This window comes from Petromyzon marinus, unplaced genomic scaffold (assembly GCF_048934315.1).
Source record: "Petromyzon marinus isolate PM22_M1 ecotype Great Lakes invasive population unplaced genomic scaffold, UKy_Petmar_22M1.pri1.0 PM_G_Scaffold_27, whole genome shotgun sequence".
Lineage (NCBI taxonomy): Eukaryota > Metazoa > Chordata > Hyperoartia > Petromyzontiformes > Petromyzontidae > Petromyzon > Petromyzon marinus.
This window is the reverse complement of record NW_027422839.1, coordinates 554,797-578,957: the sequence shown is the minus strand read 5'-3', so window position 1 is coordinate 578,957 and position 24,161 is coordinate 554,797. Positions and strand designations below refer to the sequence as shown.

General features: G+C 53.3%; 1 protein-coding gene across 2 annotated transcripts; it reads left to right on the top strand.

Annotated features, from left to right (window-relative positions):
* The first annotated feature begins 268 nt into the window (after nt 1-268).
* Nucleotides 269-23,096, top strand: LOC142913993 (uncharacterized). Of its 2 annotated transcripts, none has more exons than XM_076061119.1 (8): nt 269-346; nt 1,177-1,262; nt 2,098-2,305; nt 7,161-8,610; nt 11,650-11,777; nt 16,627-16,823; nt 18,670-19,209; nt 22,432-23,096. In XM_076061119.1, the coding sequence occupies exons 2-8, from the start codon at nt 1,185-1,187 to the stop codon at nt 22,504-22,506; spliced, it is 2,676 nt and encodes an 891-aa protein (XP_075917234.1). In that variant the 5' UTR covers nt 269-346; nt 1,177-1,184; the 3' UTR covers nt 22,507-23,096. The 2 variants fall into 2 exon arrangements, with proteins under 2 accessions (XP_075917234.1, XP_075917233.1); XM_076061118.1 differs by lacking the exon at nt 269-346 and adding an exon at nt 531-782.
* The last annotated feature ends 1,065 nt before the right edge of the window (nt 23,097-24,161 follow it).

The following is a 24,161-nucleotide window of genomic DNA, read 5'->3' as shown; positions in this document are numbered from 1 at the left end:
ATTAATTGCTTACCCAGCGCGTGCATATTAAACTACCCTACTACGGCTGCCCGCACCCACGCGCGTGGGTGGTCGCATGGGTGGGGGAGGGCCGTCCAGCGCCCGTTGGCTGTTGACACAACGGCTTAGTATAAATAAATAATTAACTCTGAGCAGCCGCCAGCGGCGAGTGGGGGGGGTGAAGGGGTGCTGATGTCACCCCACCCGCTCGCGGGGGAGGGGGGAGGGGAAGATCAGCCCCCCCCCCACCTAGTGGGGAGTGGGGAGGGGGAGATCAGTCCCCCCCCACCTAATGGGGAGTGTGGAGGGGGGCACTAGCCCCCCACAGATGGAACCAGGGGGGTCGGTGTGTAAATGAGAGGCTGTGTGTGTGTAGTGTGAGGCTGTGTGTGTACTGTGAGGCTGTGTGTGTAGTGTGAGGCTGTGTGTGTGGTGTGAGGCGTGTGTTGCCCTGGCTTGCCCTGGCTTGCCCCAGCAACGTCACGTGGTGTGCCTCGTCACTGCTGCTGCTGCTGCTGCCACCACAACACGCTTAGGGCTTTAAGGCTTTTCTGTTTATTATTAATCTGTCATTTTCCATGATTAGTCTGTGGTTTTCATTATTAATCTGTCATTGTTGATTATGAGCCTGTCATTAATATGTCATTTTTCATTATTAACCTAATTTGTGTGTATTATTAATCTGTCATTTTTCATTATTAACCTAATTTTTGTTTATTATTAATCTGTCATTTTACGACGGCAAAAACGTGGTAGTCACGGCGACATTTGTCATCAGTGTTGTGAGTAGCCCGCACTGAGAGCACGACTACACACACAGACATACACAAACACACAGGTTGTGTGTCTGTGTGTGTGGGGTGAGGTTGCACAAGAGACACACACACAGACACACACAGACACACAGACACACAGGTTGTGTGTGTGTGTGGGGTAAGGTTGCACCAAAGACACACACAGACACACACACACAGAGACACAGGTTGTTGTGTGTGTGTGTCTGTGTGTGTGTGTCTGTGTGTATCTGTGTTTGTGTATCTGTGTGTGTGTCTGTGTGTGTGTGTCTGTTTGTGTGTCTGTGTGTGTGTGTGTCTGTGTGTGTCTCTGTGTGTGTGTCTGTGTATGTGTGTGTGTGTCTCTGTGTGTCTGTATGTGTCTGTCTGTGTGTGTGTTAAGGTTGCACCATGTCGAGCCCATTGAAGCTGATCGTGAGCGCCGATTCCAACCGTGGGGGGCGGCGCTACATGGAGGACATCACAGAGGTGGGCGGAGTCTCTGTGTGTGTGTGTCTCTGTGTGTGTCTGTGTGTGTCTCTGTGTGTGTGTCTGTGTGTGTGTCTCTGTGTGTGTCTGTGTGTGTGTGTCTGTGTGTCTGTGTGTGTGTCTCTGTGTGTGTGTGTCTCTGTGTGTGTGTCTGTGTGTGTCTCTGTGTGTCTCTGTGTGTGTCTGTGTGTGTCTCTGTATGTCTCTGTGTGTGTATCTGTGTGTCTGTGTGTGTCTCTGTGTGTGTCTGTGTGTGTCTGTGTGTCTCTGTGTGTGTGTCTCTGTGTGTGTGTGTCTCTGTGTGTGTCTGTGTGTGTCTCTGTGTGTCTCTGTGTGTGTGTGTCTGTGTGTCTCTGTGTGTGTGTCTCTGTGTGTCTCTGTGTGTGTCTGTGTGTGTGTGTCTCTGTGTCTCTGTGTGTGTCTCTGTGTGTGTCTCTGTGTGTGTGGGGAGCGATAGTGTAGCGGTTAGCGCGCTGCACTATGAACCTGGCGACCCCGAGTTCGATTCCCGCTCACGGCCAACACCCAGTGGCGATTATCTGAACCGGTCCTGGGCCTCCCCCTAGGTCGATTCGGCCTCAAACGAGTACCCGGTGCGGTGCGTGAACATCGCCACCGGGGAGACAAAGGCGGCCGGGCGTGGTGCCGGCCACCCACCCCCTCGTGTGCCCTCGCGGCCATCGCTGGCGCCGCTCGCTAACGGCACTCGCCTCTACGGTCCGCCAAGGCTGCACGGGGGATCTTTGTCCGCCGGGTCGCCGGTCGAGGCCTAGGACCGACCCACAATGCACCGCTCGCGTCACGTGACGTTCCCCTCGCCGCCCCGTGCCCGCAGGTCTCCACCGAGGGCGACGGGGACGCCATCTTCCTGGCCGTGTTCGACGGCCACGGCGGCCCCCAGGCCGCTCGATTCGCCCGCCGCTGCCTCTGGCCCTCGATCCGTGCCCAGCCCGGGCTGTGGGGCGCCACCGACCCCGCGGGAGTTTGCCACGCCATCCGTGACGGCTTCCTGGCGTGCCAGCGCGCCATGTGGGAGGAGCTGGGTGGGTCTCACGCTTGCTGCGCTATACACTACACTATACACTACTATACTATACACTACACTATACACTACTAGATATACTACACTATACACTACTATACTATACACTACACTACTATACACTACTATATACACTACACTATACACTACACTATACACTACTATACACTACACTATACACTACTATACACTACACTATACACTACACTATACACTACACTACTATACACTACACTACTATACACTACTATACACTACACTATACACTACACTATACACTACACTACTATACACTACACTATATACTACACTATACACTACACTATACACTACACTACTATACATTACTATACACTACACTATACACTACACTACTATACACTACTATACACTACACTATACACTACTATACACTACACTACTATACACTACACTATACACTACACTATACACTACACTACTATACACTACTATACACTACACTATACACTACTATACACTACACTACTATACACTACACTATACACTACACTATACACTACTATACACTACTATACGCTACACTACTATACACTACTATACACTACACTATACACTACACTACTATACACTACACTACTATACACTACACTATACACTACACTATACACTACTATACACTATACACTACACTATACACTACTATACACTACACTACACTATATACTACACACTACACTACACACTACATTACACTATACACTACACTATACACTACACTAAATTAACGTTTTGTTCCACCATTGGAACCTCGTTTGCCTGTAACACAATATGATAATTTTTTTTTTTTAACCCTTTCATCTGGCAACAAAACTGACACCATTTTTTTCGTATACAAGGAGTCATTGTTTGTGCATTGAGCACAATACCTGCGGTCGGAATGCAAACACAAAACACGCAGCTCTGATAATGCATTGGCGGTGGAATTGATAAGTCCACACCCGAGACAGCTTCCCTTAGAGCCTCGTCTCACACGCGGTGTTAGACCAGGTGATGATGATGACGTCTCACACGCGGTGTTAGACCAGATGATGATGATGACGTCTCACACTTGCGGTGTTAGACCAGGTGATGATGACGTCTCACACGCGGTGTTAGACCAGATGATGATGACGTCTCACACTTGCGGTGTTAGACCAGGTGATGATGACGTCTCACACTTGCGGTGTTAGACCAGGTGAAGATGACGTCTCACACACGCGGTGTTAGACCAGATGATGATGACGTCTCACACTTGCGGTGTGAGACCGGATGATGATGATGATGATGATGTCTCACACTTGCGGTGTTAGACCAGGTGATGATGACGTCTCACACTTGCGGTGTTAGACCAGGTGATGATGACGTCTCACACTTGCGGTGTTAGACCAGGTGACGATGACGTCTCACACTTGCGGTTTTAGACCAGGTGATGATGATGTCACACACTTGCGGTGTTAGACCAGGTGATGATGACGTCTCACACTTGCGGTGTTAGACCAGGTGATGATGACGTCTCACACTTGCGGTGTTAAAGCAGATGATGATGACGTCTCACACTTGCGGTGTTAGACCAGATGATGATGACGTCTCACACTTGTGGCGTTAGACCAGATGATGATGATGACGTCACACACTTGCGGCGTTAGACCAGGTGATGATGACGTCTCACACTTGCGGTGTTAGACCAGGTGATGATGACGTCTCACACTTGCGGTTTTAGACCAAGTGATGATGATGTCACACACTTGCGGTGTTAGACCAGGTGATGATGACGTCTCACACACGCAGTGTTAGACCAGATGATGATAATGTCTCACACTTGCGGTGTTAGACCAGGTGATGATGACGTCTCACACACGCAGTGTTAGACCAGGTGATGATGACGTCTCACACAGGCGGTGTTAGACCAGGTGATGATGACGTCTCACGCTTGCGGTGTTAGACCAGATGATGATGATGACGTCTCACACTTGCGGTGTTAGACCAGGTGATGATGACGTCTCACACTTGCGGTGTTAGACCAGGTGATGATGACGTCACACACACGGTGTTAGACCATATGATGATGACGTCTCACACTTGCGGTGTTAGACCAGGTGATGATGACGTCTCACACTTGCGGTGTTAGACCAGGTGATGATGATGTCTCACACACGCGGTGTTAGACCAGATGATGATGACGTCTCACACACTGTGTGAGACCAGGTGATGACGACGTCTCACACTTGCGGTGTTAGACCAGATGATGATGACGTCTCACACGCGGTGTTAGACCAGATGATGATGATGACGTCTCACACTTGCGGTGTTAGACCAGGTGATGATGAAGTCTCACACTTGCGGTGTTAGACCAGATGATGATGACGTCTCACACTTGCGGTGTTAGACCAGGTGATGATGACGTCTCACACTTGCGGTGTTAGACCAGGTGACGATGACGTCTCACACTTGCGGTGTTAGACCAGGTGATTATGACGTCACACACTTGCGGTGTTAGACCAGGTAATGATGACGTCTCACACTTGCGGTGTTAGACCAGGTGATGATGACGTCTCACACTTGCGGTGTTAGACCAGATGATGATGACGTCTCACACTTGCGGTGTTAGACCAGATGATGATGATGACGTCTCACACTTGCGGTGTTAGACCAGGTGATGATGACGTCTCACACTTGCGGTGTTAGACCAGGTGATGATGACGTCTCACACACGCAGTGTTAGACTAGATGATGATGATGTCTCACACTTGCGGTGTTAGACCAGGTGATGATGACGTCTCACACAGGCGGTGTTAGACCAGATGATGTCTCACACTTGCGGTGTTAGACCAGATGATGATGACGTCTCACACTTGCGGTGTTAGACCAGGTGATGATGACGCCAAAAGGCGCAACGTTTTGTCGTGTATGATTGGGGCCAAATGTAGCTGATAGAGGCAAAATAAACATTGAAATTGGTTTAATTTGTTGATCAGGGAAGTCTTCTGTATCTTCCACAATAGACGAAGGGGGAACATTCTCTGTGCCTGCTGTGCAATTTGAACAACCCCCCCCCCCCCCGTAACTTCACCTTAGCGCTGTTTTCAATCACCCGAAGCTGTTAACTGACGAATTTGATCTTAGTATAGGAATAGGTTTTACCCTTTTAACTGGCACAAAAACTGACACCTTTATTCAAGGCATCATGTTTGCAATAACCACAACACAAGCAGTCAAAATGCAAACAAAAGAGACAACTCTGATAATAAAAAGGGTAAAAACTATTACTAGGTTGTAAATGCTCACCCCGAGCCCTCAATACTCTGATAGTACGCTGTTTTTGAGTTGTACGCCTTTTGGCGTCTTCTGGTCCAACACCAGTGGAGACTAGGCTCTAAGAAAAGCCGTCTCGGGTGTGGACCAATCAAATTCAAGGACAGTGCCAATATTATTATCAGAGTTGTCTCTTTTGTTTGCATTTTGACTGCTTGTGCTGTGGTTATTGCAAACATGATGCTTTGAATAAAGGTGTCAGTTTTTCTGCCAGTTAAAAGGGTAAAACCTATTACTATATATTGTTACTGGCAAAGGAGGTCTCATAATGAATTTGATCTTCTCCGATGGACGCTGCTTGATAGCGGAGAGTGAAGAAACGTGAGTGTGGCTGATGCTGTCTGAAGTTACCTAGGAAATAACGAAGAGCAAAGAGAAGCGGTAGAGTTACCAATAAATTGATCAGAGTCTAATTTTATTTTGTCTCAATGTAATGGCAGGGAATATTGACAGAAATAACGTCATCAAACACTTCGCTGCATTTCACTGTAGCACTGCATTAATGGCAGTGAATGTTGCACGATACATTTATTTCGCCCATGGCTAATGTGTAAGAGATTCTCGCAACATTTTTCATATTTGATATATTTTTGTTCAATAACATTGAAAATTGTAAAACGTTTCAAAATACAAAAAAAACTTTTACAATTTAATTTTTGTTATAACAAATTTAATAACATAAAATTCCTAGCAACAATTGTCCATCTTACCTTCCAGAGGTTTTTTTTGGCACACTCACCCACCCACTCAATCACTCACCCACCCACCCACTCACATAGTCACTCACCCACACAGTCATTCACCCACCCACCCACTCACACAGTCACTCACCCACTCAGTCACTCACCCACCCACACAGTCACTCAATCACTCACCCATCCACTCACACAGTCACTCACCCACTCAGTCACTCACTCACCCACTCAATCACTCACCCACCCACCCACACAGTCACTCACCCACTCAGTCACTCACCCACACAGTCACTCACCCACCCACCCACTCAATCACTCACCCACCCACTCACACAGTCACTCACCCACCCACCCACTCAATCACTCACCCACTGACACAGTCACTTCCCACTCAGTCACTCACCCACCCACTCAATCACTCACCCACCCACCCACTCACACAGTCACTCACCCTCTCAGTCACTCACCCACCCACTCAATCACCCACCCACCCACTCACACAGTCACTCACCCAGTCAGTCACTCACCCACCCACCCACTCAGTCACCCACCCACACAGTCACTCACCCACTCAGTCACTCACCCACCCACTCAATCACCCACCCACCCACCCACTCACACAGTCACTCACCCAGTCAGTAACTCACCCACCCACTCAATCACCCACCCACTCAGTCACTCACCCACTCAGTTACTCACCCACCCACTCAATCACTCACCCACCCACCCACTCACTCACCCACCCACTCAATCACTCACTCACCCACCCACCCACACAGTCACTCACCCACACCCCTGTCTAACTCCCCCCCCCCCCCCCCCCTACAGGAGGCAGCTGGTCGCGCACACGGCAGGGCCATCCCAGCACGACAGGCACCACGGCTTGCTGCTGCCTCATCAGGGGCGGTGACGAGCTCTACGTCGCCCACGTGGGAGACTCGCGAGCCGTCATCGCCCAGCGCCACCCCCGGGGGGGGGGCACCCCCACAGACGGACCCCCCCCCCCTTCAACGCACCCCGTCTATTCATTGGCCCCCCCTTCCTCACTGCGACCCATTTATTCAGCGGGCCCCCCTTCTTCCTTGCGCCCCATTTATTCAGCGGACCCCCCTTCGGACATGGGCCCCCCTTCTGTGAAGGCCCACCTAGCCTGGGACGGAACCCCACCTACGCATGGCCAAGTCGTGGCGGACTTCATAGCGGTCATCGGCCAAGCCGTGGCAACACCGCAACCACCGCCACTGTCACAACCACCACAACTACAACCACAACCACCACTGTCACAACCACCACAACCACAACCACCACTGTCACAACCACCACCACCACTGTCACAACCACCACCACTGTCACAACCACCACAACCACAACCACCACCACTATCACAACCACCGCCACTGTCACAACCACCACAACTACAACCACAACCACCACTGTCACAACCACCACAACCACCACCACCGCCACCACCACCACTGTCACAACCACCACCACCACTGTCACAACCACCACCACTGTCACAACCACCACCACCACCACGGCCACCACTGTCACAACCACCACCACCACCACTGTCACAACCACCACCACCACGGCCACCACCACTGTCACAACCACCACCACTGTCACAACCACCACCACGGCCACCACTGTCACAACCACCACCACTGTCACAATCACCACCACCACCACCACGGCCACCACCACTGTCACAACCACCACCACCATCACCACCACCACGGCCACCACCTCTGTCACAACCACCACCACCACTGTCACAACCACCACCACTGTCACAACCACCATCACCACCGCCACCACCACCACTGTCACAACCACCACCACCACCACTACAACCACCGCCACCACCACGGCCACCACTGTCACAACCACCACCACCACTGTCACAACCACCACCACCACTGTCACAACCACCACCACCACTGTCACAACCACCGCCACCACGGCCACCACTGTCACAACCACCACCACCACCGCCCCGGCAGGAGGTGGACAAGGAGGAGGTGGTGGACGAGGTGGAAGAGGAGGAGGTGGACAAGGAGGTGGTGGTGGACAAGGAGGTGGACAAGGTGGTGGAGGTGGACGAGGTGGTGGAGGAGGTGGACGAGGTGGTGGATGAGGAGGTGGACGAGGTGGAGGAGGAGGTGGTGGACGAGGTGGTGGACGAGGTGGTGCCGCTACTTGCCGTGGCGTTGACGCGCGACCACAAGCCGGAGGATCCAGTGGAGAGGGAACGCATCGAGAGGCTGGGCGGGCGGTAAGACATTCGTGTGTATGTGTGTGTGTGCCTATGATACCATCAGTAGGCCTGGGCTCTGGGTCGTTCTTCGTGCTTTTGGAGTACCTGACCCTCTGCTCACGATCATTAAGGACCTTCATGATGGTGAGCGGGCCCGGGTAAAACTACGTGGCCGGGAGTCAGAGCCATTCCCTGTACACCTTGGGGTGCGACAGGGATGTCCTCTGGCTCCCACATTATTTAACATCTATTTTGACCGCGTAGTTCGTGAAGCCTTCAATAGCTGTACCGGGGGAATCTCCATATGGTACAGATATAATGGGAGGCTGATCGATGCCCGGGTGCGGTCAAGGGATGGCTCCCTATTGCTCAACCACGTTATGTCTGCTGATTTGGTAATAGCTGCTCATTCAGAGGAGGAGTTGGAGACGCTGCTGCTGAGACTGGAGCGTGCCACTAAGAGGTGGGGCCTTACCATCAGCCCCACCAAAACTAAGCACCTGCCTGGGTATTTTGTACCATCGGACACTCCACCCCCACAACTCCCTATCAGGGATGGGGCAGTTGTGGAGAGTGTGGAGAGTTTCCCATACCTGGGCAGTGTGCTTATGACTGGCTCCAGTTTAACAGCAGAGGTCTCACTCCGAATCAGTCGAGCAGCAATATCTTTTCATCGGTTGCGTAACGCTGTGTGGACGCTACCTGGTTTGTCGCTCCGCACTAAGCTTCAGGTCTTCTCGGCCACGGTCATTCCCTCCCTTCTATACGCTTGCGAAACATGGACCCCCCTAATGGAACATCTTCGCCGGTGTGAAACATTTAGGCTGGCCTGCCTACGATCCATCCTGGGTTTAACCAGACTGGATTGTGTGAGGAGCTCACAAATCCTTGAAAGATCTGGACAAGGTCCCATCGGTGAGCTCCTCCGGCGGGCAAGGCTGCGATGGCTGGGTCATGTAGCCCGCATGCCCAGCCACCTCATACCGAAACAGCTTTTGTTCGGCCAGATTGAGAGGGCTAAGCGGGCGCGGCACGGGCTAGAGAAGAGATGGAGTGATGTGGTACAGGAGGACGTGGAGCTGAGTGGACTTGCCGATGACTGGTACCAGCGGTGTCAAGATCGGCCTCTGTGGAGGAGGCTCGTGAAGGACGCTACTGGGCAGTTGGAGGCAGTCGCCCACCAACAACAACGGAGGGCAGAGGAGCGACGCTCACAACAACGAGCGGAGCGCCGGGTGGCTAAAGCACAGCAGGTTGGCACAGTAGGGGGCACAGGTGCTGCATCAGCCAGTCATCTCAGTCAGTCGACCCGTGGCACCTGGGTCTGCCCCGTGACCTCCTGCCAGCGGGCGTTCGACACTTCACGTGGCCTCAGGGTGCACATAGCCTGGCACAAGCGTCGTGGTGATGTCACCGCCACTTAGTGGCAAATGGCGGTTGTTGTTGTTGTTCTTGTGTATGTGTGTGTGTATGTGTGTGTGTCTGTGTGTGTGTGTGTATGTGTGTGTGTATGTGTGTGTATGTGTGTCTGTGTGTGTGTGTGTATGTGTGTGTGTATGTGTGTCTGTGTGTGTGTATGTGTATAATACCCAGGCACCTGCCTGGGTATTTTGTACCATCGGACACTCCACCCCCACAACTCCCAATCGGTGATGGGGCAGTTGTGGAGAGAGTGGAGAGTTTCCCATACCTGGGCAGTGTGCTTATGACCGGCTCTAGTTTAACAGCAGAGGTCTCACTCCGAATCAGTCCAGCGACAATATATTTTCATCGGTTGTGTAACGCTGTGTGGAAGCTACCTGGTCTGTCGCTCCACAGTAAGCTTCAGGTCTTCTCGGCCACGGTCATTCCCTCCCTTCTCTACGCTTGCGAAACGTGGACCCCCCTAATGGAACATCTTCGCCGGTGTGAAACATTTAGGCTGGCCTGCCTACGATCCATCCTGGGTTTAACCAGGCTGGATTGTAGTGAGGAGCTCACAAATCCTTGAAAGATCTGGGCAAGGCACCATCGGTGAGCTCCTCCGGCAGGCAAGGCTGCGATGGCTGGGTCATGTAGCCCGCATGACCAGCCACCGCATGCCGAAACAGCTTTTGTTCGGCCGGATTGAGGGGGCTAAACGAGCTCGGCACGGGCTAGAGAAGAGATGGAGTGATGTGGTACAGGAGGACGTGGAGCTGAGTGGACTTGCCGATGACTGGTGCCAGCGGTGTCAAGATCGGCCTCTGTGGAGGAGGCTTGTGAAGGATGCTTCTGGGCAGTTGGAGGCAGTCGCCCTCCAACAACAACGGAGGGCGGAGGAGCGACGCTCACAACAACGAGCGGAACGCCGGGTGGCTAAAGCACAGCAGGTTGCCACAGTAGGGGGCACAGGTGGTGCATCAGCCAGTCGTCTCAATCAGTCGACCCGTGGCACCTGGGTCTGCCCCGTGACCTCCTGCCCGTTGGCGTTCGACACTTCACGTGGCCTCAGGGTGCACATAGCCTGGCACAAACGTCGTGGTGACGTCATCGCCACTTAGTGGCGAATGGCGGTTGTTGTTGTGTGTGTGTATATATGTGTGTGTATGTGTGTGTGTATGTGTGTGTGTATGTGTGTATGGGTGTATGGGGAGGAGTAGTGTAGTGGTTAGCGCGCTGTGCTACGAACCTGATGACCCGGGTTCGATTCCCGCTCACAGCCAACACCAGTCACGATTATCTGAACCGGTCCAGGGCCTCCCCTAGGTCGACTAAGCCTCAAATGAATACCTGGTACGGTGTGTAAACATCGCCACTAGGGAGACAAAGGCGGCCGGGCGTGGTGCTGGGCACCCACCCCCTCGTGTACCATTCCGGCCTCCGTAGGTGCTGCTCGCTAACAGCACTTGCCCCTACAGTCTGTTACAGGCTACACGGGGGATCTTTGTGTGTGCTCGCTAACAGCACTTGCCCCTACAGTCTGTTACAGGCTACACGGGGGATCTTTGTCTTTGTGTGTGCTCGCTAACAGCACTTGCCCGTACAGTCTGTTAAGGCTACACGGGGGATCTTTGTCTTTGTGTGTCTGCCCACCAGGGTGATGAGGAAGCCAGGGGGGCCTTGCCGTGTGGCCTGGAGGAGGCCCCTTGTGGCTCACTGCGGCCCTGGGCAGCAAAGCTCAGCCACGGAGGACATCCCCTTCCTGGCCGTGTCACGCTCCCTCGGTACACACACACACACCTACACACACACCTACACACACACCTATACACACCTACACACATACACCTACACACACACCTACACACACACACACACACCTACACACACCTACACACACACACACCTACACACACACACCTACACACACACACACACCTACACACACACACAGCTACACACACACCTATACACACACCTACACAACAACAACAACAACAACCGCCATTCGCCACTAAGTGGCGGTGACGTCACCACGACGCTTGTGCCAGGCTATGTGCACCCTGAGGCCACGTGAAGTGTCGAACGCCCGCTGGCAGGAGGTCACGGGGCAGACCCAGGTGCCACGGGTCGACTGACTGAGATGACTGGCTGATGCACCACCTGTGCCCCCTACTGTGCCAACCTGCTGTGCTTTAGCCACCCGGCGCTCCGCTCGTTGTTCTGAGCGTCGCTCCTCCGCCCTCCATTGTTGTTGGAGGGCGACTACCTCCAACTGCCCAGTAGCATCCTTCACGAGCCTCCTCCACAGAGGCCGATCTTGACACCGCTGGTACCAGTCATCGGCAAGTCCACTCAGCTCCACCTCCTCCTGTACCACATCACTCCATCTCTTCTCTAGCCCGTGCCGCGCTCGTTTAGCCCCCTCAATCCGGCCGAACAAAAGCTGTTTCGGCATGCGGTGGCTGGGCATGCGGGCTACATGACCCAGCCATCGCAGCCTTGCCCGCCGGAGGAGCTCACCGATGGTGCCTTGCCCAGATCTTTCAAGGATTTGTGAGCTCCTCACACAATCCAGCCTGGTTAAACCCAGGATGGATCGTAGGCAGGCCAGCCTAAATGTTTCACACCAGCGAAGATGTTCCATTAGGGGGGTCCACGTTTCGCAAGCGTAGAGAAGGGAGGGAATGACTGTGGCCGAGAAGACTTGACGCTTAGTGCGGAGCGACAGACTAGGTAGCTTCCACACAGCGTTACGCAACCGATGAAAAGATATTGCCGCTCGACTGATTCGGAGTGAGACCTCTGCTGTTAAACTGGAGCCGGTCATAAGCACACTGCCCAGGTATGGGAAACTCTCCACTCTCTCCACAACTGCCCCATCACCGATTGGGAGTTGTGGGGGTGGAGTGTCCGCTGGTACAAAATACCCAGGCAGGTGCTTAGTTTTGGTGGGGCTGATGGTAAAGCCCCACCTCTTAGTGGCACGCTCCAGTCTCAGCAGCAGCGTCTCCAACTCCTCCTCTGAATGAGCAGCTATTACCAAATCATCAGCATACATGACGTGGTTGAGCAATAAGGAGCCATCCCTTGACCGCACCCGGGCATCGATCAGCCTACCATTATATATGTACCATATGGAGATTCCCCCAGTACAGCTATTGAAGGCTTCACGAACTACATGGTCAAAATAGATGTTAAATAATGTGGGAGCCAGAGGACATCCCTGTCGCACCCCAAGGTGTACAGGGAATGGCTCTGACTCCCGGCCACGTAGTTTTACCCGGGCCCGCTCACCATCATGAAGGTCCTTAATGATCGTGAGCAGAGGGTCAGGTACTCCAAAAGCATGAAGAACAACCCAGAGCCCAGGTCTACTGATGGTATCATAGGCCTTGACCAGGTCAAGAAAGCAGATATGTAGGTCTTTTTGGAATTCCCTACACCTCTGCTGTAGCAGACGGACAGAAAATATGGCATCTTTGCAGGACCGCCCTTTCCTGAAACCGCATTGGGGCTCCGCAAGCCTCTCCTCAGCGTGCCTGGCAAGGCGATGTTGAATAATCCTTGCCAGGACCTTTCCCGGCACACTGTAGTTGTTACAGTCTGTGCGGTCCCACTTCTTAAAAAGGGGGACCACCAGGGCATCCTTCCAATCCTGCGGACCCCGTCCAGTGGTCCAGACTGTTGTTATGATGTCATATAGGGCAGTCTGTGCACAAACGCCGCCCTCCCTCAGCATTTCGCTTGGGAGATCATCTCTGCCCGCTGCCTTTCCTGGTCTCAGACTCCGGATCGCCTTCAGTACTTCCTCAACAGATGGCACCTTAGCCAGCCACTCACAGGGGGTGACTTCTTCCAATATTTGAGGCACCGTAGCCTCAGCAGGGTCATCCTCACTTTGTGCCACGATGTTTTCCCGATTGAGGGATTTTCCCTCCCCCAGGACCTCACAGAAATGCTCAGCAAATCTGCAAACCTGTTCCTGGGGGTCGAAGATTGGGTCACCGTTTTTTTCCCTAATGATGGTAATAGGTGTGGCGCTGCAGATTACTTTTTTGATGGAGTTAAATAGAGATTTGTGATCACGGGCCACTGAGGCAGACTCCATCTCCTCAGCAACCCGCGACCACCACCCATCCTTGCAGCACCTCATGGCTCTCCGAACCTCCGAGCGAAGGCTGCGGTAAGCCTCCTCATTCTCTGACATGGGATTCTGTAACTGATGACAGTGGGCCTGTCGTTTTTTCTCAACCATCCTGAACACCTCCTCTGTCAGCCAGGGTCTCTGGGGAGGTCTGGACCGCGTACCCAAAGCAGCCATTGCAGCTGCATGAGTCACAGTCCTAAACCTCGCCCATTTACCCTCGACATCAGGAGGAGTCGGGGACGATGCCAATCCCAGCCGCAAGCGATGATGAAATTCTCGCTTGCAACTTTCATCAGATAACTGAGACCAGGCCACTTTAGGTTGGAATGGGGTCCTGGGTGTACACCCACCACCGGAGTTGAAGAATAGCAGGCACATCTTACAGATGACTAGTCGGATGGTCAGAAGGCAGATCAGCTCCACGGTAGGTCCTGGTGTCAAGGACATGGGCTCGCATCCGCTGGTCCGTCACTATCTAGTCCAGCAGATGTTCTTGCTTGGACTCGGCATGCATCCATGATGTTGTGTGGATGCGCCGATGCCGGAACAGCGTGTTGGTAATTACTAGCCCATGGGCTGCACAAAAATCTAGCAGCCTTCTACCGTTGTTATTGAGCTGATCTGGCCCATGCCCTCCAATCACTCCAGACCAGGTGCCAGTATCATGACCAACTCGGGCATTGAAGTCACCCAACATGATGACTCTATCCCGAGGGGCCACTTTAGCCAGCACCTGTGACAGGAGGTCATAGAAGTCATCTGACTCATCGGCTTTGCCTGCATCCCTCCACGGATGTTCATCTTCGGTGGGGGCATAAGTAACCACGACCACCATTCCTCGCCTCCAGTTGATGGGAAGGCGAGCCCAAAGTAGCCTGGGACTTACAGCTTCCCACACCTCACCGCCATGTTCCCACGCCCCTTTATTCTTTTGTTCAAAAGAAGAGCCACACCCTGTCGTTTGGCAGTCTGCTGCCCCGAGTAGAGGACTGTCCACCCCTCATAGTGGCAGGAGCCAGAGCCGGTCCACCGGACCTCCTGAATGCCACATAGATCCAGGCGGTACCGGTCCAGCTCCCGACAGAGGAGTGGCAGCCTCTCCTCCGCAGTGAGTGTTCGAACATTCCACGTGGCCACCCGTAATGGTTTTTCGTTGTTTCTGGAGGAGCCCCGAGGGTAGATATTCAATCTCCTGGCTCCGCCAATTGGGGTTTGGCCAGGAGACGTCATAGACGCCTGGCCTCCCGGGGCCTCCGGCACAAGCTTATTAGTTATATATTCTTAATTCGTGGTTTAGTGGTAATTAATTGAAGGTGGAGGGGTTACCAGCCCCTCGCATCCATCCAGAGCCCCCGTTTAGCCCCTGTGTGTGTATGTAGAGGAGCCAATCAAAATTGGACCTCCCCCCACAGCACTGTCCACGACAGAGTTGCCCGTCCGGCACACACACCTACACACACACCTACACACACCTACACACACACCTATACACACACCTACACACACCTACACACACACCTACACACACACCTACACACACCTACACACACACCTACACACACACACCTACACACACACACTTACACACACACACCTACACACACACCTACACACACCTACACACACACCTACACACACACACACCTATACACACCCGTGGCACCTCCTGGCGACCTCCTGCCAGCGGGCATTCGACACTTCATCTGGCGTTAAAAGTGCACGTAGCCTGGCACAGGCGCCCTGGTTATGTCATCGCCACCTAATGGCGAATGGCGGTTGTTGTGAAACGTGTGTTCATGTATATGTGTGTGTACGCATAGGTGTGTTTACGTGTGTGTTTACGAGTGTGTGTACGTGTGTGTACGTGTGTGTGTGTACGTGTGTGTGTGTACGTGTGTGTGTACGTGTGTGTACGTGTGTGTGTACGTGTGTGTACGTGTGTGTGTGTGTACGTGTGTGCGTGTGTGTGTACGTGTGTGTGTACGTGTGTCCGTGTGTGTACGTGTCCATGTGTGTGCGTACGTGTGTACGTGTGTGTGTACGTGTGTGTACGTGTGTGTGTACGTGTGTAAGTGTGTGTGTACGTGTGTGTACGTGTGTGTGTGTATGTGTGTGTGTACGTGTGTGTGTACGTGTGTGTACGTGTGTGTGTGTACGTGTGTATGTGTGTGTGTGTACGTGTGTGTGTGTACGTGTGTGAGTGTGTACGTGTGTGTGTGTACGTGTGTGTGTGTACGTGTGCACGTGTGCGTGTGTGTACGTGTGTGTACGTGTGTGTGAGTGTGTACGTGTGTGAGTGTGTACGTGTGTGAGTGTGTGTGTGTACGTGTGTACGTGTGTGTGTACGTGTGGGTGTGTGTACGTGTGTGTGTGTACGTGTGTGTGTGTGGTACGTGTGTGTGTGTACGTATGTGTGTGTACGTGTGTGTGTACGTGTGTGTGTGTGTACGTGTGTGTGTGTGTGTGTTGGCGATATCCCACAGGGGACCTCTGGAGCTACGACTTTGCGAGCGCCCAGTTTGTGGTCTCCCCCGAGCCGGACGTCAGCGCCTACAGGCTGGACCCAGGGCACCACCGCTACCTGGTGCTGGCCACCGACGGAGTCTGGGATGTCCTCACGCCCACAGAGGCCGTGGCGCTCTGTCATCGTGCGGACGCACAGCAGCAGCAGCGAGCACGGGCACGTCTACATACACACACACACACACGTCTACATACACACAAACGTCTACATACACACACACACGTCTACATACATACACACACACGTCTACATACACTCACACACGTCTACATACACGCACACACATATACACACACACACACACGTCTACATACACACACACACACGTCTACATACACACACACACGTCTACATCCACACACACACATCTACACACACACACGTCTACATACACACACACACGTCTACATACACACACACGCCTACATACACACACACACGTCTACATACACACACACACACATCTACACACACACGCGTCTACATACGCACACACGTCTACATACACACACGTCTACATACACACACACACGTCTACATACACACACACGTCTACATACACACGTCTACACACACACACGTCTACATACACACACACGTCTACACACACACACTATACACACACACACGTCTACATACACGCACACACGTCTACATATACACACACGTCTACATACACACACACATCTACATACACACACACTATACACTTACACACGTCTACATACACACACACACGTTTACACACACACACACGTCTACATACACACACACACTATATACACACACACACGTCTACATACACACACACACACATCTACACACACACGCGTCTACATACGCACACACGTCTACATACACACACGTCTACATACACACACACACGTCTACATACACACACACGTCTACATACACACGTCTACACACACACACGTCTACATACACACACACGTCTACACACACACACTATACACACACACACGTCTACATACACGCACACACGTCTACATATACACACACGTCTACATACACACACACATCTACATACACACACACACGTCTACATACACTCACACACGTCTACATACACGCACACACATCTACATACACACACACGTCTACATACACACACACACGTCTACATACACACACACACATCTACATACACACACACACACGTCTACATACACACACACACGTCTACATACACACACACACACGTCTACATACACACACACGTCTACATACACACACGTCTACATACACACACACGTCTACATGCACACACACACACGTCTACATACACACACACGTCTACATACACATACACACACACACGTCTACATACACACACACTATACACTTACACACGTCTACATACACACACACACGTCTACATACACACACACGTCTACACACACACACACACGTCTACATACACACACACACGTCTACATACACACACACACACGTCTACACACACACACGTCTACATGCACACACACACACTATACATACACACACTATATACACACACACACGTCTACACACACACACGTCTACATGCACACACACGTCTACATACACGCACACACGTCTACATACACACACACATCTACATACACACACACGTCTACATACACACACACACGTCTACATACACACACACACGTCTACATCCACACACACACACATCTACACACACACACGTCTACATACACACACACACGTCTACATACACACACACGTCTACATACACACGTCTACACACACACACGTCTACATACACACACACGTCTACACACACACACTATACATACACACACACACGTCTACATACACGCACACACGTCTACATACACACACACACATCTACATACACACACACACGTCTACATACACACACACACGTCTACATACACACACACACGTCTACATCCACACACACACATCTACACACACACACACACGTCTACATGCACTTACACGTCTCATCCTGCAGGCCAGCGGTGGTGGTGGTGCCGGTGGTGGTGGTGGTGATGTCGGTGGTGGTGCCGGTGGTTGTGCTGGTGGTGGTGCCGGTGGTTGTGCCGGTGGTTGTGCTGCTGGTGGTGCCGGTGGTTGTGCTGCTGGTGGTGCTGGTTGTTGTGCCGGTGGTGCCAGCAGCAGCAGCAGCGGTGTAGACCTGACGCTGGCGCAGGCGCTGGTGGCGGAGGCGCTGTCCCGCTGGCACCGGCTCGGCACCAAGGCCGACAACGTGAGCGCCGTGGTGGCGCGGCTGTGCCCGTCGGCGGCTCCCCGGCTCGGTGCCGACGGCGCCGCCGGCGCCGTGCTCGTTGCCGGCGGAGGAGGAATGGTCGCTGGTGGTGGTGGTGGTGGCGCCGTCCGTGCGTCAGCCCTGGCCAGGAGTGGAACCGAGGTTCTACGAGGGCCGGGCACCGAGGAGCTACCCAGCAACAACAGCAGCAGCAGCAACAACAACAGCAACAGCAGCAGCGGCAACAGCAGCAGTGGGAAGTTCACTCCACTGCTGGCTGACCTGGTGAGGGCACCGTCACGATGCGTGGTGTGTGTGTACGTGTGTATGTGTATGTGTGTATGTGTGTGCGTGTGTACGTGTGTTTGTGTGTATGTGTATTTGTGTGCGTGTGTATGTGTGTTTGTGTGTATGTGTGCGTGTTTGTGTGTGTGTACGTGTGTACGTGTGCGTGTGTGTGCGTGTATTTGTGCGTGTGTGTACGTGTGTTTGTGTGTATGTGTGTACGTGTGTGTGTGTTTGTGTGTATGTGTGCGTGTTTGTGTGTGTACGTGTGTGTATATGTGTTTATGTGTGTTTGTGTGTATGTGTGCGTGTTTGTGTGTGTACGTGTGTGTGTGTATATGTGTTTGTGTGTGTATGTGTTTGTGTGTATGTGTGTTTGTGTGTATGTGTGTGTGTTTGTGTGTACGTGTGTGTGTGTGTGGATGTGTACGTGTGTGTGTACGTGTGTTTGTGTGTAAGTGTGCGTGTGTTTGTCTGTCCAGCGAAACGATCCCCTACCTCATTGGTGTCGGACGGTAATGCTGTGACTCTGTGTGTGGTGAGTCTATGGGTCTTTGTGTGTGGTGAGTCTATGGGTCTCTGTGTGAGTGAGTCTATGGGTCTCTGTGTGTGGTGAGTCTATGGGTCTCTGTGTGTGGTGAGTCTATGGGTCTCTGTGTGTGGTGAGTCTATGAGTCTCTGTGTGTGGTGAGTCTATGGGTCTCTGTGTGTGGTGAGTCTATGGGTCTCTGTGTGTGGTGAGTCTATGAGTCTCTGTGTGTGGTGAGTCTATGGGTCTCTGTGTGTGGTGAGTCTATGGGTCTCTGTGTGTGGTGAGTCTATGGGTCTCTGTGTGTGATGAGTCTGTGGGTCTCTGTGTGTGGTGAGTCTATGGGTCTCTGTGTGTGGTGAGTCTATGGGTCTCTGTGTGTGGTGAGTCTATGGGTCTCTGTGTGTGGTGAGTCTATGAGTCTCTGTGTGTGGTGAGTCTATGGGTCTCTGTGTGTGGTGAGTCTATGGGTCTCTGTGTGTGGTGAGTCTATGGGTCTCTGTGTGTGGTGAGTCTATGGGTCTCTGTGTGTGATGAGTCTATGGGTCTCTGTGTGTGGTGAGTCTATGGGTCTCTGTGTGTGGTGAGTCTATGGGTCTCTGTGTGTGGTGAGTCTATGGGTCTCTGTGTGTGGTGAGTCTATGGGTCTCTGTGTGTGCTGAGTCTATGGGTCTCTGTGTGTGGTGAGTCTATGGGTCTCTGTGTGTGGTGAGTCTATGGGTCTCTGTGTGTGGTGAGTCTATGGGTCTCTGTGTGTGGTGAGTCTATGGGTCTCTGTGTGTGGTGAGTCTATGGGTCTCTGTGTATGGTGAGTCTATGGGTCTCTGTGTGGTGAGTCTATGGGTCTCTGTGTGTGGTGAGTCTATGGGTCTCTGTGTGTGGTGAGTCTGTGGGTCTCTGTGTGGTGAGTCTATGGGTCTCTGTGTGTGGTGAGTCTATGGGTCTCTGTGTGTGGTGAGTATATGGGTCTCTATGTGTGGCGAGTCTATGGGTCTCTGTGTGTGGTGAGTCTATGGGTCTCTGTGTGATGAGTCTATGGGTCTCTGTGTGTGGTGAGTCTATGGGTCTCTGTGTGTGGTGAGTCTGTGGGTCTCTGTGTGTGGTGAGTCTATGGGTCTCTGTGTGTGGTGAGTCTATGGGTCTCTGTGTGTGGTGAGTCTATGGGTCTCTGTGTGTGGTGAGTCTATGAGTCTCTGTGTGTGGTGAGTCTATGGGTCTCTGTGTGTGGTGAGTCTATGGGTCTCTGTGTGTGGTGAGTCTATGAGTCTCTGTGTGTGGTGAGTCTATGGGTCTCTGTGTGTGGTGAGTCTATGGGTCTCTGTGTGTGGTGAGTCTATGAGTCTCTGTGTGTGGTGAGTCTATGGGTCTCTGTGTGTGGTGAGTCTATGGGTCTCTGTGTGTGGTGAGTCTATGGGTCTCTGTGTGTGATGAGTCTGTGGGTCTCTGTGTGTGGTGAGTCTATGGGTCTCTGTGTGTGGTGAGTCTATGGGTCTCTGTGTGTGGTGAGTCTATGGGTCTCTGTGTGTGGTGAGTCTATGAGTCTCTGTGTGTGGTGAGTCTATGGGTCTCTGTGTGTGGTGAGTCTATGGGTCTCTGTGTGTGGTGAGTCTATGGGTCTCTGTGTCTGATGAGTCTGTGGGTCTCTGTGTGTGGTGAGTCTATGGGTCTCTGTGTGTGGTGAGTCTATGGGTCTCTGTGTGTGGTGAGTCTATGGGTCTCTGTGTGGTGAGTCTATGGGTCTCTGTGTGTGGTGAGTCTATGGGTCTCTGTGTGTGGTGAGTCTATGGGTCTCTGTGTGGTGAGTCTGTGGGTCTCTGTGTGTGGTGAGTCTATAGGTCTCTGTGTGTGGTGAGTCTGTGGGTCTCTGTGTGGTGAGTCTATGGGTCTCTGTGTGTGGTGAGTCTATGAGTCTCTGTGTGTGGTGAGTCTATGGGTCTCTGTGTGTGGTGAGTCTATGAGTCTCTGTGTGTGGTGAGTCTATGGGTCTCTGTGTGTGGTGAGTCTATGGGTCTCTGTGTGTGGTGAGTCTATGGGTCTCTGTGTGTGGTGAGTCTATGGGTCTCTGTGTGTGGTGAGTCTGTGGGTCTCTGTGTATGGTGAGTCTATGGGTCTCTGTGTGTGGTGAGTCTATGGGTCTCTGTGTGTTGTGAGTCTATGGGTCTTTGTGTGTGGTGAGTCTATGGGTCTCTATGTGGTGAGTCTATGGGTCTCTGTGTGTGGTGAGTCTATGGGTCTCTGTGTGTGGTGAGTCTATGGGTCTCTGTGTGGTGAGTCTATGGGTCTCTATGTGTGGTGAGTCTATGGGTCTCTGTGTGTGGTGAGTCTATGGGTCTCTGTGTGTGGTGAGTCTGTGGGTCTCTGTGTGTGGTGAGTCTATGGGTCTCTGTGTGTGGTGAGTCTATGGGTCTCTGTGTGTGGTGAGTCTATGGGTCTCTGTGTGTGGTGAGTATATGGGTCTCTATGTGTGGTGAGTCTATGGGTCGCTGTGTGTGGTGAGTTTATGGGTCTCTGTGTGATGAGTCTATGGGTCTCTGTGTGTGGTGAGTCTATGGGTCTCTGTGTGTGGTGAGTCTATGGGTCTCTGTGTGTGGTGAGTCTATGGGTCTCTGTGTGTGGTGAGTCTATGGGTCTCTATGTGTGGTGAGTCTTTGGGTCTCTGTGTGTGGGTAACTCCCCACCCCCTCCCTTTCCAGGGCTGCAGCCAGGAGGAGATTCCCAGCAAGCGCAGCCGCAGGAGCGGTCCTCACGAGGGCACCGCCTCAGACTAGCACCTCAGACTAGCGCCGCAGACTAGTACCTCAGACTAGCGCCTCAGACTAGCACCTCAGACTAGCGCCTCAGACTAGCGCCTCAGACTAGCGCCTCAGACTGGTGCCTCAGACTAGCACCTCAGACTGGCGCCTCAGACTAGCGCCTCGGACTAGCGCCTCAGACTAGTGCCTCAGACTAGTGCCTCAGACTAGCGCCTCAGACTGGTGCCTCAGACTAGCACCTCAGACTAGCGCCTCAGACTAGCGCCTCAGACTTGCGCCTCAGACTAGCGCCTCAGACTAGCGCCTCAGACTAGCGGGGACCCTGGTAGAGGGACCCCGGTAGAGGGACCCTGGGACCCTGGTAGAGGGACCCTGGTAGAGGGACCCTGGTAGTGGGACCCTGGTAGAGGGACCCTGGTAGAGGGACCCTGGTAGTGGGACCCCGGTAGAGGGACCCCGGTAGAGGGACCCCGGTAGAGGGACCCTGGTAGGGGGACCCTGGTAGAGGCCTGGTAGTGGGACCCTGGTAGTGGGACCCTGGTAGTGGGACCCTGGTAGTAGGACCCTGGTAGAGGGACTCCGGTAGAGGGACCCTGGTAGTGGGACCCCGGTAGAGGGACCCCGGTAGAGGGACCCTGGTAGAGGGACCCTGGTAGAGGGACACTGGTAGAGGGACCCTGGTAGAGGGACCCTGGTAGTGGGACCCTGGTAGAGGGACCCCGGTAGAGGGACCCTGGTAGAGGGACCCTGGTAGAGGGTCCCTGGTAGAGGGACCCTGGTAGTGGGACCCTGGTAGAGGGACCCTGGTAGAGGGACCCTGGTAGAGGGACCCCGGTAGAGGGACCCTGGTAGAGGGACCCCGGTAGAGGGACCCTGGTAGAGGGACCCTGGTAGAGGGACCCTGGTAGAGGGATCCTGGTAGTGGGACCCTGGTAGAGGGACCCTGGTAGAGGGACCCTGGTAGAGGGACCCTGGTAGAAGGACCCCGGTAGAGGGACCCCGGTAGAGGGACCCTGGTAGAGGGATCCTGGTAGAGGCCTGGTAGTGGGACCCTGGTAGTGGGACCCTGGTAGAGGGACCCTGGTAGAGGGACCCTGGTAGAGGGACCCCGGTAGAGGGACCCTGGTAGAGGGACCCTGGTAGAGGGACCCTGGTAGAGGGACCCTGGTAGTGGGACCCTGGTAGTGGGACCCTGGTAGAGGGACCCTGGTAGAGGGACCCTGGTAGTGGGACCCTGGTAGAGGGACCCTGGTAGAGGGACCCTGGTAGAGGGACCTCGGTAGAGGGACCCTGGTAGAGGGACCCTGGTAGAGGGACCCTGGTAGTGGGACCCCAGTAGAGGGACCCTGGTAGAGGGACCCTGGTAGTGGGACCCCAGTAGAGGGACCCCGGTAGAGGGACCCCGGTAGAGGGACCCTGGTAGAGGGATCCTGGTAGAGGCCTGGTAGTGGGACCCTGGTAGTGGGACCCTGGTAGAGGGACCCTGGTAGAGGGACCCTGGTAGAGGGACCCTGGTAGTGGGACCCTGGTAGAGGGACCCTGATAGAGGGACCCTGGTAGAGGGACCCTGGTAGAGGGACCCCGGTAGAGGGACCCTGGTAGTGGGACCCCAGTAGAGGGACCCCGGTAGTGGGACCCCGGTAGAGGGACCCTGGTAGAGGGACCCTGGT